This window comes from Sorghum bicolor, chromosome 4 (genome assembly GCF_000003195.3).
Source record: "Sorghum bicolor cultivar BTx623 chromosome 4, Sorghum_bicolor_NCBIv3, whole genome shotgun sequence".
In the NCBI taxonomy this organism is placed as follows: Eukaryota; Viridiplantae; Streptophyta; class Magnoliopsida; order Poales; family Poaceae; genus Sorghum; species Sorghum bicolor.
This window is the reverse complement of record NC_012873.2, coordinates 2,590,474-2,602,842: the sequence shown is the minus strand read 5'-3', so window position 1 is coordinate 2,602,842 and position 12,369 is coordinate 2,590,474. Positions and strand designations below refer to the sequence as shown.

General features: G+C 44.7%; 2 protein-coding genes across 3 annotated transcripts; both read right to left on the bottom strand.

The window, feature by feature from the left end:
* On the bottom strand, positions 2,370 to 5,767 carry LOC8057524 (phosphopantetheine adenylyltransferase). The gene is made up of 6 exons (XM_002451447.2): positions 5,354 to 5,767; positions 4,829 to 4,900; positions 3,981 to 4,040; positions 3,164 to 3,258; positions 3,004 to 3,073; positions 2,370 to 2,918 (listed from the first exon to the last, which is right to left on the bottom strand). The coding sequence occupies exons 1-6, from the start codon at positions 5,564 to 5,566 to the stop codon at positions 2,751 to 2,753; spliced, it is 678 nt and encodes a 225-aa protein (XP_002451492.1). The 5' UTR covers positions 5,567 to 5,767; the 3' UTR covers positions 2,370 to 2,750.
* On the bottom strand, positions 6,405 to 10,092 carry LOC8057523 (transmembrane protein 53). Of its 2 annotated transcripts, XM_021458328.1 has the most exons (5): positions 9,383 to 10,092; positions 8,382 to 8,484; positions 7,956 to 8,164; positions 6,899 to 7,151; positions 6,405 to 6,815 (listed from the first exon to the last, which is right to left on the bottom strand). In XM_021458328.1, the coding sequence occupies exons 1-5, from the start codon at positions 9,955 to 9,957 to the stop codon at positions 6,789 to 6,791; spliced, it is 1,167 nt and encodes a 388-aa protein (XP_021314003.1). In that variant the 5' UTR covers positions 9,958 to 10,092; the 3' UTR covers positions 6,405 to 6,788. The 2 variants fall into 2 exon arrangements, with proteins under 2 accessions (XP_021314003.1, XP_002451491.1); XM_002451446.2 differs by having other exon boundaries at positions 6,405 to 7,151; positions 9,383 to 10,048.

Here is a 12,369-nt window from a genome sequence, read left to right as displayed (position 1 = left end):
CACGGTTCGCATTCCTACTTGCTCACACATCGGCCCGGCCCGGCCCATACAGCCCAGCCCCAATCCCACACCCTCGTCTTTATAACTCGGCCGTGGCCGCGCCTTCTTCTCAGCGCTCACCTGGCTCGCTAGGGTTCAAGCCTCGCCCCGCCGCCGCCACCTACTAGAGCCCTCGCGCTCGCCCTAGCCCTAGCCCTAGCCCTAGCCCTTCGCTGCGTGGCTACTCCTCCAGCCGCCTCCCGCTCGTTGCGATCTGCTCGCCTCGGTCGTTCGGCGGTGTTCATCCGGCCTTGCGTTCCCTGGGTCATGAATCCGGTTTGTTGTGATCTGGGTAGATAGAACTAGAATGCCTGCGAATGGGTCTGGGTTTCGTTTTGTATTCATTCATTCATCAGATCCATGTTACGATATATATATGCTAGAGGTGGTAGCTGTGATGAGCACTGCTTTCTTCTGACACCTCTTGTATGAGCAGGGATTCCGATCCCTTCGTTGAGCAGATTCAGCAACTCTCTGAGCTTCTCCCTAGCAGTAATTTTTTTTCCTGAGCTAACTTTCTGCTTTGCTGTGTATGTTAGCATCTGATTACGGACTCGTGAGATCGTTTCATCTAGCTCTTTATTTTTTTTCTAGATTAGGCTGATTGTGCTGTGACGAGTTATTGCTTATTTCTGACACCTCTTGTATGAGAAGGGATTGGTTCCTTCCTTGAGCAGATTAGCAACTCTCTGAGCTCGTCAATTTTAGTTTGCTATTGTTCATATGCCCTTCGTTGAGCAGACCTTGGCAGCTATTTGAACTATTACCCTTGCACTAATTAGTGATTTTGCATTCGTCGTTTTGTCTAGTGTTACATGTATCTTTTCTGTCCGGTATCAGATGATGAAAACTCGAAACAATCTTAGGACACCTTCTGACACAGCATCGTGCTGTGAATGAGAAGGCAATTCTTTTCTGATGATGCTATACTTCAATATGTTAGAAACCGCATTTTATTTTGGAAGATCTGTATCTGTCATAATGTAGTTCAGCTGTGTAGTCCCTGTGAGGATCTCAAGACCTACCGATAGGAAGTGCCGTTTGACACTGTAAACAGCAGCTGCTTCTCTCAGCTGCAGCTGGTCCATCCTTACCATAACCTTTGTGGTTTGGTCTGGCTGGAGCTCCCCATCTGTAGCTGTTGGTTTCAGCTGTGGTGTGTGATTTAAATCGGGTCTCTGAGGGATTCTACAGAACTGCCATTATGTTTTATTTTGTTTGTTTGTATTTTGCTAGACTCTAGATCTTGATGCCATTGCTGAAATAGTTTGGGCCTGATGCCACTTCTCTGGTAGCTACGAGCTTTGACCAGAGATGCTATGATTAGGCCAATACAAAGTTGTTTCAACATTTCACATGTTGATAGGAACCTGGGGATGGCTTCTCTATCTGTCCACAGAGCCGGTTTCTGTGATTACATTCGTAGCTTTATTATAATTATTTTAATGCTTTGCTTTTAGTTTATTTTGTTATAATTATTTTAATGCTTTGCTTTTAGTTTATTTTGTTCTGTCTATTCTATGCATATGGCAATGATGACAAAGATAAGGCTTGTTTCTCAACATTCGCAGTAGCCGCCTAAGAGCTTTTGCCCTGCCAGGCTTGAGAGCTTGTGCTGTTAAATCCTTCCTTGGATGTCTGAGCCATATCTGTTCTTGTCCAGCTCTTCATTCTTCAGTACAGTCTGTATATTGTGTTGTTTTATTAGTTGTTGTGCATTGCAAATGATGAAGAACTCAAGGCTTGTTTCTCTACATTCGCAGTTGCCGCCTAAGAGCTTTCGCCCTGCCAGGCTTGAGAGCTAGTGCTGCTAATTCCTTCCTTGGATGTCTGATGCAATGCAATACTCATGTTTGTTTTCCTTACAAATTTTCCTCCATTTCTTTATGTGACTTGATTTCTGAGCAGTGTGTCCTATGATGACAAAATCAAGGCTTGTTTCTCTACATTCGCAGTTGCCGCCTAAGAGCTTTCGCCCTGCCAGGCTTGAGAGCTACTGCTGCAAAATCCTTCCTTGGATGTCTGAGGACCAATGCACTCAAACCTGTTTCATTGAATAGTTGATTAAATCTTTTTCTTGCTGGTTCTATTGTTACTAAATGCTGTCTTTTGCTATGTTTGTCAAACATCATTCAGAATTTGCCAACTGTTTCTACTGCATCACCAATATGCAATGGGTCTGTTGTCATATTCTGTTTTGAATTACAGTTATGGTGTGAACCTGATTTTGAAGTCTGAGCTCATGCTTATTTTTGATTAATATTCAATAGATAAGTCTCAAGAACAATTCTGTTTTGTATAAGTTTCAACAATTTGAAGAAGTGTGATTCTTGATTCCACGGTCCACATCATGCCCTGCCGTTTTCTTACAAGCCTAATCATGAGCGTGGGATGGTGAAAGCTGCAAAGACTGGTGGTGTATTGCTTGATGGCCTCTCTTGGAGTCTCAGTATAACACTTCAGCTGTGCTGGGGGTTTCTTAGTTTCTCAATGGTAGATTATCCTTGGTCAGATTATGTAAAAGAACTGTAACTTTTCTGTATTGAGCATTACATGATGGAGCAGAGCGTCGTGCCTTTTATATGTTAAGTAGAACAGAACATTTTTGGCTTTTGTACCTCAAGTTTCACATGAATAAACAAGAGTACTGTTGCAAAACCGTAGCTCATCATTCTGCTCCATGTGACTGCCGCCGCTTGATGTCTCTTTGCTTATTCTGTTGCTGCAATTCCCTCGCTGCTTTCAATTTTCTGAATGCTGTGACTGCCTATTGCGGTTTCTTGTTGCTGCAGTTCCCTCTCTGCTTCCATCTTTCTGAATGCTGTGGAGCTTATCTTATTTCCAGTCGATTTCTCTGGTACCAGCTCTACCACCTCGATCTGCAAGATTTTAAACCATGAGAGGGTCTGGAGTCTGATAATGTGTGAGATTTCTCATAACAATTAAAAATCACTGTAACCAAACCTGTAACTGAGTGAGCCCTCTCTCTGCTCTCTTCCTGTTGACAGCGTGTCCTCCTGGCAATGTCTCCTTGCTGCTCAAGATTTGCGTACAATCATCATCAGCTTAAATGTTGTCAATAGTAGTGCTGTTGAACAAATATTGTATCAGAAAACATCCAAACCTGACAATTATGGCCTCAAGACCTTCGTCAACGATGGAAGGGCCGTAAGGGTCCACGATCGGCTCCACATGAACATCAAGGTCAGGCTTTATGGACTGCAAATGGAAAAGAGTGGCTAAGATGATTTTGTGCACGAACCTTGTTTCTATTATCATGGCAATTTAAGTTGAACACAGCTGCATCATACTCAACCATTGTGCTATAGCTTAAAGGCACCTATGTGCATGGATATCCAATCCAACAAAAAAAAATGTAGTCTCGTAAATAGGGATGGAAGCAGGGAGCAACTCAACCATTTCCGTGTCCATATTTTTTCTAAACCTGGACAAATCATGGGCTATTTTTTTCTTCCACCAATTAGCCCCTATTAGCTCGTCCGTGATCAGTCCATGTTTAATCTTATTTGGTATCTAGTATAACCAGAACTAAACTTTAAAGCTGGGCCAGCAGCACTGCAGCAGAGCAGGGCCTCTTGGCCCAGCGGGTAGTGTCGTTGGACTTGGGCCCTCACGTAGTACCTCTCCATCTCATAGGGAATTGACAATGGAATGAACACTGGTTTGTTTTTTTTTTCTCACCACCTAAAAACAGGCAGGAAACCCTCACCTATTTTCTATCCCACTAATTCAAGTTACTCCCTGTTTTCAGTTTGTTTCTTCCGAAATACAGAAACTGGCGGGATAAAATAAAAATTCCCACCCGTTTCAAAAAAAAAAAATAAAATCTACATGTGATACACTAACACTAAATTGCTTGATTTTCAATACATGAAGCTGCATCCAAGCATAAGAAATGTTTACTGGATCAGGGGGGATACCTTAATATAATCCTTGACATTTTGCATCCGCTTCTCGATTGGTTGTATCAGGTAGGCATACTGCAAGAAAAGAAGGCAGCCAAAGCGAAAGATGCCATCAAATTTCTAAGCTCATAATACTAAAAGCCTAGATTCTTCAGCCGCATGGCATGACCACAGATCACACATGCAGCTCACATGCAAACTTCGAAGGGAATATGCCGTTGAATTCAGCCAGTGGTTATTGGTTAACCACCCAACCTCCAGACTCTAGTCCTCTACCAAACTTGTGAGAGGTAGGCATCCAATTTGGCACCTGTCCAAGTTCAATGAACTTGCATATCGAATCAGTAGAACTTCCCACCTGAAATACTAAATCCGGCCATTATATTTGATAATGACATGGTTTTAGTGCTTGATATCGACCTATTCCTGTGGTGTCTCTCGGTCTCTGATTGCACTAGATTACTTGTCACTTTGTCAGACCACCATGCCTCATCATATTGGTCCCATTGTGCTCGTTGGCTGGTGTGCTATAGTTAGTAACACTTTTGCCCTCTCTATAATCTTTGGAATGGGATACCCAAATAAAGTTCTCTAGTTTGAAACTAGAAACGATGTACTACTCCGTCCGTTCTGATTGAAACTTCAAACGCCTTGCAATTTGGAACTGACTGGGCATGTTTTTGGGATCATTTGAGGCATGCAGCTGGTAGGAGTTGAGACGTCTCACATCTCAAAATTTAAAAAGCTGATGTTGCTGTGGCATCAGCTGAACACTATGGTCAGGGTTTATTAGCGTAGAAGCGAGATTTATTGTTTACTAGTGACTGATGATATATGCATCGGCCAATGACGCGAAAGCTGACCTGTTTCTTGGCGAGCATAGGTCCGTCGCAGACGCCGATCACAATCCTCTCCCTCGCCAGCTCCGCTGCTGCCTGTCACAGCATCGATCATTTCTTTTATATGTTTTTGGAAAAGTCAATACATTATTTCTTTACATGTTTTTGGATTCGGAAGAGAAGAAAATCATCGTTGTTAATTTACTATAAACTAGTAATAAACAAACAAAAAGAAGTTGTGTTCTTCCATGTAGGCTCAACTACCAGCAAGAACAAGCAGGAGCCCAAGGAAGGATCAACTGAAGTTTTAACGCTACGAAGGCACAGAAAGGACGATACCATCACCAAGGGTGAGAGCAAGATCACACAAGATTCGATTCCAAAGAGCTCAAGAACAGACGCAGCATCCATCCATCCATGTCTTGTGCATGGTTTCAGGTACTGGCCGGAGCCGGACGGGATTGGGCGGTGAAAGTAACGGGAGGAGCAGAAGAGAGAAGGAAGAAGAAGCAGAGGGCGAGAGTAGGGTCTTTGTTGCCCGTACCGTACCTTCAAGAAGAGATGGTGGCCCTGGTGCAGCCGGTCGAAGGTGCCCCCGATCACGACGGCAGCGTAGGCGGCCGGAGCCGGCCGTCTCCCCTCGGCCTCCTCCTTCCCTTTGCCGTCGCCGCCGATGGCGGCGGCGGCGGCGGCAGAGGCGTCAGCCACCGTGCCCACGATCGGTCCGTTCTCTACTGCTCCTGATCCCTCCTCCATGGCCATGGTGTGCGCGCGTCTCTCGGCAGCGGCAGCGGCAGCGGCAGCGCGTGCGCCGACCGAACAAACAAGTTTTGGCTCGTTGGTCAGGGGTTGGTCAGTGGCGTTGGCGTCGCGGGTGCCCTCTGGTTTTGAGGCTCTCCTCTGCTAGTCCTGTTTGACTTTGACACTGATAGATGGGTCCGGTTTCGGACTCGTCGCCGGTAACATAAGGTACCCGGTTCTACTCGTCGTCGGTAACAAAGCCACGGTGAAATCGACTCGTGATGACTTTGCCAAAGCCACGGCGAAATCGACTTAGACACCGGCCTTGTCAGTGAAATCGACTACGTGATGAGTGACTGCCAAACTCACGGTGAAATCGAGTCGTCAGTCACGGTGAAACCGACTCGTTGTTGGTGATTAAAAAAAAAAAACCCAGGACGGAATCGACTGTAGGCTGGCCTCCACCTCGCCGCTCGCCGTCAGGCGACGCCAAGAGCCTAGCGGTAGGCTGTTAGGTGGTGCTGCTGCTCCAGGCCAAAGAATGTGTGTGTGCTTGCCGCCGCAATCGCCGTGTTCGCGCCGGACGTTTTGGCCGCCAAACAGTTGGCTTGGTTGGACGCCGAAAATGAACTCGCTTTGGCCATGTGTGGCGAAGGTGTTTGGCAAGTGCGGCTCGGTGATCTGCGGCGGCCGTTGAACGCCGTCCAAACGCGCCCGGTCCTGGCAGAGACTAGAGATGGAACCCGAGTACTGTTAGCTGATTTATTATGAGGTCCTGGCAGCGACTAGAGATGAAACCCGAGTACTGTTAGCTGATTTATTATGAGAGCATATTGGACTGAAGCTTGCACGAAGGTGATGCTCCACCACATGATTGCATTGCATCCCACGAAGGTGAAGCCACGGTATAATGATGGGAACATAAGCACACGTTGCCTTAATACAACTTCAGAGTTCAGAGTGACGCTATGGGACTCCGTAGCAAGCAACTTTAGGCGTCCGAATATTGTACAGCTCGCGTTCAAAAAGAATTAGGGTACAATTTCATCTTTGGGAGCCTACCATCAGATTCAGAGGGGAAACCAAATACCTATCCATTCTCAGAACAAGGATGAACAAAAATGGGTGCGCAGAAATTCTGGCTCAACATCTATTCCTTTCAATGCGTGCATCCGGTGGAACCTCCAGGACTTAAGCGGAGTAGAACCAAGGTGTTCGACGAATTAACAGCAGGTAACTCTCATCAGGGTGTTGTAGCTGCGGCTATGCTCTGAGAACACACCAAACCAAATCAATTCAGATAGCTGCTCGACAGGGCTGCTTGTTAGTCGGATCGAAGGTTGGTCATGATACTTTGATCGTGGAGCAGATCTTGAGGAACTCGTCGATCTTGGCGGAGTACACGTGGGGGAAGCTCCGGTAGTGGTCTACGTGGGGCGACGAGACAAAGTTGTGGGCGAATACGCTGCGCCCTAGGCTTCTCTGCGAGTCCATGAAGCTCTCCACACACTCTGCTGGTATGACTCGATCAGCTGAACTGTACAGGTAGAACTGGGGGCAGGAAGGCTGTTTCTCTGAAAGAACCGAGAGAGTCCTGCGCAGTCGCCTGTATATGATCAGCAGGCAAGCAACAGTATCAGATAACAGAATGGATTACATTAGTAGATCTGTGGAAAAATAAGATAAGGTGTACAATAATGCTGAACAAGAGAGGGGAGAAAAGAACACCATGAGTTCGACTTAGGTCTTGTTTGGATCCGACAAGCTAATAGTTACTCCATGAGATAGGGTGAATCCAAACAGGCCCAGGTAACAGTTCAAACAACTGTTAGCTGGGCACCTAGCTAACAATTATCTCATTATTTGTGCAAACCTAGCATGTAATTAGTAGTCAATTAACTAAAATGCTCTCCCACCAATTAATAAGTATTTTAGCTAGGAAACAGTAGAAAAAATTGTTTTTTTTTCTTTGGGGGGGTAAAACAACAATTCAACCACCTATTGGATAGTCGAATGCAATCACCACGCAGCTAATAGTTAGCCAGCTAAATAGCTGGGAGTTACTAGCTGCTAATGGATTCAAACACCCCCTAACACAAAGAGTAGCCTCCTCTCTGTTACTAGTCTTCTATCATTCTTTTAACAGCAGTTATTACTGCCTCTTTGGCCTTTTTGACCCACCGTTTGATTCAACAATTGTTACACTTGTTCTCCTCTTAAAAGATAAAAACTTCTGGGTTTTGGTTTGATGAGTCTTCTGAGGCTTTGAGATCACATTTAAATACTCCCCTCCCTCCGTGTGCTCCCACCCAAAAAGAAAATAACTAATATAGTTGATGAGTGCTGGTTGGCACAAGGCAGTTCATGGCACTTTAGCAGAGCAGTGATTCATAACGGTAATTGCACTTACTTGTTTACATCAGGTACATAAAGAACAATCTCAAAGAACTTCTGCAGAGTTGACAGAAGAAAGCATTCACCCCATGAAGGTTGCGTCACATTAGAGGTAACTTTGTTCAAGGTGCCATTTACAATAGGTCCATCAAGAGATTCAGCTGTAGGTCCTGTCGTGGAACTACTTTTCTTTAACATTGCAGCAGAGAACCCAGCTGCCCAGACCTGAGTTTAATGTAAAAATGAGAACTTCCAGGCAAACAAGCTTAATTGCATGAATGAAACCGCAGGCAACCACAATACTGGATAAAAAAATGACCAAGATAGAAAATATCTACTTGTAAATGTATGGAGGACCTTGGAACATTTTCACCTAGCAAGTTAAAACTCTATTGTAATCGTATATTTGATTCAGTAAGAAAAAAAAGATAGGTACACGAACCTCTGGTCTTATCTCTAGAACTGGTGCAGAGTCTACAATACATCCTCTTATTCTCTCAGTTAGGTCAGCTCTTGATTGTAGATTCTCCAATACAGCACCATAGCTGGAAAGAAAGCAAAAAATGCTTTTATGCATAGTCCATTTAATGCATCACTGTAGACATTAAACAATCCAATAATTGTTTTACTATGATTTGAAGTAAGACATCCATGACTAGATTCAGAAATCAGAATATTCACCTAACTACCCCAAAATGAAGTTATAATAATGAAAAATAATGAGCTCCATTGAGAACTACAAGGACAGAATCTCCTGTGTGTGTATGTAGTTCAGCGCAACAGGTACATGGCCAGATGTTTTTCAGAATAATAAAAACGATGACAACAAGCCCATAACACAGTTGACGAATAACAGATCACCATAAGGAAAAATGTGCACAAAGCAACAATGAGAGCATTGCCAGAGAATCAGAACTGTGGCATCAATATCATGCAGTATTTTCATTGTCAGTTAACCACTAATGCTCACTCTCACCATTTGCCCGAATTCTATGTCACCACTGGGACTGGGAGTGGAAATACATGCCCTGGAGAACCACAAGGAGATTCATTCTACAACAAACCAAAGAGACGATGAAGATTTTCTCCTAGGCACGATGGCACAACCACTTTTTAGTTTCCCAACTAGAAATGGATGTGCAGTAACGTACTAAATGCTCCCATCAAACTCGTGGTATCTTTGGCGAGGCTTGAATCGTGCAAATTCTATCCATCAATCTCATGTACCAAACTAAAGTTTCATAACAAAAACGTGTCACATGACAAGCTAGAGCCCCCATGTCAGTGTGCAATCGAATGAGGAACGCATGATGCGTCTCTCAAACGCCATGGGAACTAACTATCCGCTTTCGAACATTCCAATTTATAACTGAATTATCCACACTACAACTGCGGCGCTTCAGGGAGAAGCGGAGGGGGTGGGGGTGGGGGTCGATTTCTTACGCGAGCCATCCGGTGTTGCTGAAGGTGTGGAAGAGGAGCGTGCGGCGGCGGTCGGCGTCGCACCATGCAGCGATCTCCTCGGAGAGATCGGCGACCCTGAGCTCGACGCGGCGCCCGAGGTCAAGGCCGACGAGCTCGCGCACGGGCACGACGAACCGCACTGCGCCGACCCCTCGCTCGCGGTAGAGGTCGGCGTAGCGGCGCAGGTGCTTCTGGCGCGCGCCGAGCCACCCGAGCAGCACGACCAGCGTGGTGCCCCCCGCGGCGCCGCCGGCGGCGGCGAGCGGCGAGTCCGCGGAGTCGCCCGGGGGTGGGTCCCACTCGATGAAGGGGTCGGAGTCGGGCGGCAGGAGATCGAATGGCACGGAGGCCGGCGGCGAGCCGCCAGAGGGGACGGAGAGCGAGGCCGCGGCGGGGCAGGCGAGGCTCGCCCGGCCGCGGAATGGCGCCGGGTGGCGCGGCGGGAAGGAGAGCGAGGCGGACACCGGGGCCCGGACTTGGACGCGCCTCAACGCGACGCGCCGGTGCCCGGCCGTGACGGCCGCGGCGAGCAGGCGCGCGGAGGCTGGCGCCATGGCTGATGCCGGAGGCGGACTTGGTGGAGTCAGAGCGGCGGCGAAGTGGCGAAGGCGACGAGGGACAGAAACGAAACGGGGAGGTTTATGACGGCGACGGGAAGGGGTTGGGGTCACTGACGCGTGGGGCCCACGCCAGCGCCACACGGGCGTCAGATACGGTGGATCCCCGCGTGGTGGGAGAAGGGTTGGCGGCACACATGGCCGCAGTTAATTCGGGCGCGCATGTGGACACGCTGACATGTGGGCCAGGAGAACAGGAGGGCTTTCAAGTTTCGTGTGCTGGACGTGTGCTGGGATCCCCACTGTGTACTTTTATTTTTATTCTTTCATTAATTAACACGTTAAATATATATATATATATATATATGATGTTTATGATAACTAGCAGTACCATGTTTTGGTTGCCCACTGGCCACTGCACAATACAAGAAGAAACTATTAGTAGTTTCTATAGTATATATGATCTCATATCAAAAAAGTTATCTTTTCTAGTACAAGATTTTCTATAACATATGACATAAATATTGATAGAAACCATGTTTGCTCTCCCAATATGGTTACAGTAGTTTCTTGTCCATCGATAACTGTGAAGACCAAGTTTTTTATTTAGACTTAGTTTTAGTGTTCGGTTCGCTTGAGCTTATTCTGAATTTATTAGTGTGTTTCTCTCACAACAAATTAGTAAACCATACTTGCTATGGATTTTTTTCCTCTTCTTATTAAATCACTTACAGCATCAACAAATTACACACGTGGCAGTGTAATTAATATTTATAAAATATCATCATAGTTTCTGTATTGTGAGTGTCCAAGAAACGAAGACGGTAATGTCATGGTGGCACCATCAACCTTTGCCATCCTCTTCACACATGGGTTTAGAATTTAGATATACCGATTGTGGCGTGATCTCTAGCGACAGGCGACAAGTCTCGTTTAATTTGAGCATGCAAGATAAGTCGTATGCCTTTTTACAGGAACCAGGGTGATTTCATTAAACCCACTGGCGAAGCTATATGTATGATAGTGGTGCCGATGTACTTCCACAAAATATAAAATCAACGATGAAGTCTTATTTTTCACTATATACGTGCCTCTATATATGATCTAAGTTCATGCACCCACAACACACTCACATCTCCTTTTAATTTATTATAGCTTCACACTGATTAAACTTGCAGTTTAGCTAAATCATTGGCCACCGAACCCAGAATATACAATGGAGTACATTATGCGATACAAGAGCATGCCCTATACATCTGATATGGCACACTCATCCTAGCAAATCCATGAGCTACTTTAATTTGTTACATTCCCTAAGGACACGATCAACTCACGATTTATGTACATGTCCTGAAGAGTTAATCGTTTTTTTTCCTTTGCAACTGCGAGATGATGGTCGGCTGAATGTAGAGCGGACTCCACCTGTACAAAATAAGATTTCATGACAATTTTTTGTTTTCCTTAGTCACGAGCAGCTTTTTATGCCTTGAGTGCAAGCCAAGATTTCAGTGTGCATATCATTGTAAACATGTTCGACACGTTTGGCAATAGTTTTTGCTAGGATGGAGCTAGGATGAAAAATCAAGGGGCCGACTAGTAAGAAACTGTAGTATTTCACTGTTTGGTTGGAGATTCAACCGGTACTGTAGTATTTTTGTTTTATTTGGCAATTAATATCTTTGGACTAATTAGACTCAAAAGATTCGTCCCGTAAATTATTTCTCTAGTTGTGTTTTTAGTTTCGAAAATAGTCTATATTTAGTACTTAATGCATGTGCCCAAACATTTGATGTGATGAAAAATAAAGTTTACCGTGGCGAATCAGATGGAGCCTAAGCTTCCATGGGTCAAATAAAGATTTATATATTAGGTACTCCCTCTATATTAAAAAATAAAGTCGTTTTGAACAACAACACAACCTCCAAAGTATAATTTTGACTTCTTATTTTTTATAAAAATACTTATCAAAAAGCAATATATGTATATTTTTATAAAAATATTTTTCAAGAGAAATTTGTTTATATTGTTTTCACATTACCAAACTTAATAATTTAAAAGTTATTTATGATTTATATTTCTAATGTTTGACCCAAACTTTATTCAAAATGACTTGATTGTCGTTTTTTGAGTACAGTGAGAGTAACTCATATGAAATGTTTTGGTGAGAAATTTATCGATCGACCACAACGCAGAGGGGGAGGGCTTGTCCGTATTTCTATTCCTTTGTTTATTTTTGTCACTTGGATGTGTACTTCGTAGCCACATTTCTATTTCCTTTATTTATACAAATAATAATGAGTGCAAACACTAATAATGCCGAAAAAGGAAAAACCTATTCAAACCCAACACTGCAGAAAACACTCTATCATACAACCATTTTACGCTCAGAAATTACTGGTATTTTGTTTT

What these genes read in the sequence shown, in the direction of transcription:
- LOC8057523 (XM_021458328.1), bottom strand. Translation starts at nt 9,957, where the DNA reads ATGGCGCCAGCCTCCGCGCGCCTGCTCGCCGCGGCCGTCACGGCCGGG. An exon ending in TTCTAGAGATAAGACCAGAG is followed by an intron (nt 8,165 to 8,381) that starts GTTCGTGTACCT and finishes CATTAAACTCAG; the next exon opens with GTCTGGGCAGCTGGGTTCTC. An exon ending in TATGTACCTGATGTAAACAA is followed by an intron (nt 7,152 to 7,955) that starts GTAAGTGCAATT and finishes GATCATATACAG; the next exon opens with GCGACTGCGCAGGACTCTCT.
- LOC8057524 (XM_002451447.2), bottom strand. Translation starts at nt 5,566, where the DNA reads ATGGCCATGGAGGAGGGATCAGGAGCAGTAGAGAACGGACCGATCGTG. An exon ending in GCCACCATCTCTTCTTGAAG is followed by an intron (nt 4,901 to 5,353) that starts GTACGGTACGGG and finishes ATGCTGTGACAG; the next exon opens with GCAGCAGCGGAGCTGGCGAG. An exon ending in CTTGAGGCCATAATTGTCAG is followed by an intron (nt 3,074 to 3,163) that starts GTTTGGATGTTT and finishes AATCTTGAGCAG; the next exon opens with CAAGGAGACATTGCCAGGAG.